This window comes from Juglans microcarpa x Juglans regia, chromosome 8S (genome assembly GCF_004785595.1).
Source record: "Juglans microcarpa x Juglans regia isolate MS1-56 chromosome 8S, Jm3101_v1.0, whole genome shotgun sequence".
NCBI classification, from domain to species: Eukaryota; Viridiplantae; Streptophyta; class Magnoliopsida; order Fagales; family Juglandaceae; genus Juglans; species Juglans microcarpa x Juglans regia.
The window spans coordinates 3,414,903-3,419,035 of NC_054609.1; the positions used below are offsets into that span (position 1 = coordinate 3,414,903).

The 4,133-nt window shown below is 34.4% G+C and overlaps 1 protein-coding gene across 1 annotated transcript; it reads left to right on the forward strand.

Annotated features, from left to right (window-relative positions):
• The first annotated feature begins 1,489 nt into the window (after positions 1-1,489).
• LOC121244824 (LOB domain-containing protein 22-like) lies at positions 1,490-1,882 on the forward strand. Its single transcript, XM_041143038.1, has one exon. It carries the CDS (start codon positions 1,490-1,492, stop codon positions 1,880-1,882), a length of 393 nt encoding a protein of 130 aa, XP_040998972.1.
• The last annotated feature ends 2,251 nt before the right edge of the window (positions 1,883-4,133 follow it).

Consider the following 4,133-nt stretch of genomic DNA (forward strand, 5'->3'; position numbering starts at 1 on the left):
GTTAGGTTGCGTTTAGATATAGAATTGAATTGAATTGAGTTGAGATAATAAAATATTTTTAAAATATTATTTTTTAATATTATTATTATTTTAAAATTTAAAAAAATTGAATTATTTATTATATTTTATATTAAAATTTAAAAAAATTATAATAATGAGTTGAGATAGTAGTAAGCACAAGAGTTTTTTCATCCTTTCGCCAAATCTTTGTAATATTGAAATAAGCCTAAATTTTGTTAGTTTGGTACCGTGTGACATATCATTTAAGGCCATGTGTGGAAAATTAAGAATGAGAAATCAAGAATTTCTAAAATTATTTAATATTTCTCTACTATTCTAATAACTTCTTTAAACATTACTCAAGTACTATAGAAAGCTTTTCTATTTCAAAATTTTAAATTTTCATATAATTATTATTCAAATGTAAAAATTAATATAACTTTTATAAACTTCGAAACAAAACATAAAAATTAATATAATTTTTATAAATTTTAAAATAATAAATAATCTTAAAATTATATTCACACAAGTTTTCATATTTATCTATCTACTTTCACAAACTCTAATATAATATTTATTTTAAAAAAAAGGTTTTAATTCAAAATTTCATTTCTCCTTTTTCAATCTCAAACAAATTTTTAAGATTCTCAAATATTTCTAAATCTATTTTTATATCCAAACATGACGTTTCTTGATCTCATCCAACCTAATAGAGTTTAAACACAACTTTACCTCGGTTTCCGATCGATACACTGACTTGTCTCAACTTCTAAAATGAGCAGAGGTTGAAAATAATAAAATGATAAATGTTGGATCAGTCTGATACAATTTTAAATTTGATAAAATCATTTTTTTTATAATATATATATATATATATATATATATATATCTCGGATACAGTTTTATTATTCTGTTTTATAATCCAATATTACAATAAACATAATTTTTTTAATTTAATCTCATCTATATTATCATAAAAGGATTTTTATAATTTGACCTTAAGAGATATTCTAGTATCAAGCCGACATATAAAATATCGCATTACTTAAATGATAAGATTTGATTTATAAAATTTAAAATTTAAAATTTATCTTTTAAATTAAATTAAATTATATAAATACTAAATTTATAATCGTAATCACGTCAAGATATGTTATTAATCTAAATCATTTTAATCTCATTTTTCAGGTTTAACTTTATCAAAATTAAGAAAGAACATTGCCATTGTTTTCATCGAATACAATCTCTGCATGCTTGTTCCCTTCTAATTCAAAACTGTCATGAACACGTTTCCACCAGACACCCCGTCCCTGACCTCTCTGCGATATATATGTATCCACGAACAATATCAGTTGCGCTAATGCTTCCTCGCACGCGCACGCGCACACGCTCTTTCCTCCCACATTGCAGATTTAGTAGAAAAACAGCAGATATTGAGCCGTAAATAAGGCCCGGATTCCGCTAATTCTGCAGAAAAAACCTTAAAGGAATGATGAGCAGTAGCCGCAACGCATCACAAGCTTGTGCATCGTGTAAATATCAACGTAAAAAGTGCGATCCTCACTGTCCTCTGGCACCCTTTTTCCCACACCATCGAAGAAAAGATTTTATGAATGTACACAAGGTCTTCGGCGTTCGTAACGTTTTGAAGTTGACAAAAAACCTTGGCCATAAGGAAAAATCCGAGGCCATGAAAACCATGATTTACCAAGCTGATGTTCGAGTGAAGGACCCCGTCGGAGGCTGCTGCAGGGTTATTTCCGAGTTGCAGCACCGAATCAAGAATCTCGAGGCCGAATACAGATTCTTGCTTGAGCAATTGGCTGTTTGTCGAGCGCAAAAACAGGCCAAGGCTCCTGTGCATAAGCAGCAGCAATTCTAGATTATTGCATGTAGATAGATGCATGATCTCGATCTTCACAAGATTGTATATTGTTTTTGTTTTATCTTCACAAGCAGACTCCATTGTTTTTTCAGCTTTATGTGGATATATAGATATAAACAAATTAATCTTAGTTTTAGCCCTTTCGTGAATAACTCGTTAGACACTTCCCCATACAAAATAGATATATATGATTAGGCAATATGTAAATAGTAATAATGTCTCCATATATATATATATATATATATATATATATGGAATTGATAGACAATATGCATTTTATTAAGTTTTTAACCTTGGAATTTGCACTTGTTTTCTTCTTCTTTCTCTCTGGTCCCCAACCTAGTCTGTGTTTGTCTATATATATGTGTGTCTGTGTGTGTGTGTTTATTGATTTGGTGAAAGATTGTGTAATTCTGAATCTGGAATTAGCAGTAGCATTGTTCTACTTTAATTTTCTGGTTAATGTTGTATCATGTCATGTCACATGCTTAAACTCTACATACTTGAGGATCTCAATTTTTTCCTACATCAGTTTTTTATCTCCAAGAATAAGAAAAAACCATAATTGTACCTTCCCATTTGATTGAGCAGGGTATCGGTAGAACATGCTTGAAGAACAACCATTGCTAGGACTAGGCGATGGGCTCCAGCAACCTGGCCCGCCCAACAAATTTGCCCGTTCTGCTAGGGGACGGGTAGGCAACACACCTACCCAGGGTGCAGGTGCAGGTGCTACACCAAGCCTTCTTGTCACTGCCCACCTCCCTTCTCTTCTTTTCTCTTCTCTTCTTCTCCTTCCTCTCATGTTGATGTCGTGCCTCTCTCCATCCATACTTTATCTCATAACGACGCCGACGCCTCTTCTTACGCTTCCTCTCATGTAGGCACCACGCCTCTCTACGATCCAAAACTATGGTCGCCACCGTACGTGGATATGTAAGTTAAAAACCCACGACTCTACGCGTGGGTCTGCAAGCTTTATGACCTATGGTCGCAACCGTGGATTTGTGAGTGTCATGACTTATGACCTATAAGCTTTATGAGCCCGTGGGTCACAGATTTGTCTACTATGCACAGATCTAAGAATTTTTGCGATTTGTTTTGATGTATTTGTGATTTGTGTATTTTTTTCAAGAATATGTTATTGGATGGGGTGGATGGACTGTGATGGTGTTGACGGACAGTGAAGGATGTGGTCGATCACTTTCTCCTCACTGCCCACTTCTTCTCTTTCCCTTCACTTCTCTTATTCTCCGTCCTCGTGCCAACGCCGCGCCTTTCTCCTACCATACTTTATCTCATGCTGACACCGCTTCTTCCAACTTCCCCTTCCTCTTAGGTTGGTGCCGCGCCTCTCTATGACCCAAGACCACAGTCGCTGCCATGGATCTATATTTTAAAAACCCATAACCTGCGCCCTTGTATCTACAAGTTTCATGACCCACGACCGCTGCCGTGGGTCTGTGAGTTTTATATAATCACGATGGGTCTGTAAGCTTTAAGAGGCCTCTTATGTATTTGTGAATTGTGTATTTTTTGTGTGAATAATATGTTGTTGGATGGGTGGTCGAATGGTGATGGTGTCAATCTGCTCGTTCAACAAGCGGATGCTGATAATCAAGGACGTGGGTGGTCACTTTCTCCCTACCGCCCACCTCTCTTCTCTCTCCATTCTCTTCCTCCGACTTTCTCTTCTCTTCTCTTCTTCTCCTTCCTCTCGTGAAGGCGTCACGCCTCTCTCCTACCATTTTTTTTTTCTCATGACGAGGCCTTTTCTTCCTTTTCCTCTCATACCTCTTCTGACTTAAGGCAACGATCGCGACCATGAATTAGTATGTTAAAACCCGTGGTGGGTCCAAAGTTTTGAATACTATACCAGACGCTGTACCGGTTAAGATACTGAAATGAAATATTTCAGTACTAGTATCGTTTCGAGATAACGTTTCAGAATAATGTTTCGAGATAATCGATATATAAATAAATTATTGATATAAATATATATAAAAATTATATGTTAAAATAATAGTCTATATATAAATAAATTATATATAAATACATATATATATATATAAATTATAAATAGTTTAGTCTGAATTGAGGGTTAAAAAATAAGTTTATAGTTTGAAAAAATGAAAAAGAAAAAACACACCGGCCGAAATTGAGGCCGGTACGAAACAAATATAGCACCTATACCAGCCGGTACGAAAAATTTTAACCGTATCAGTCGATACGAAAAATTTCAACCATA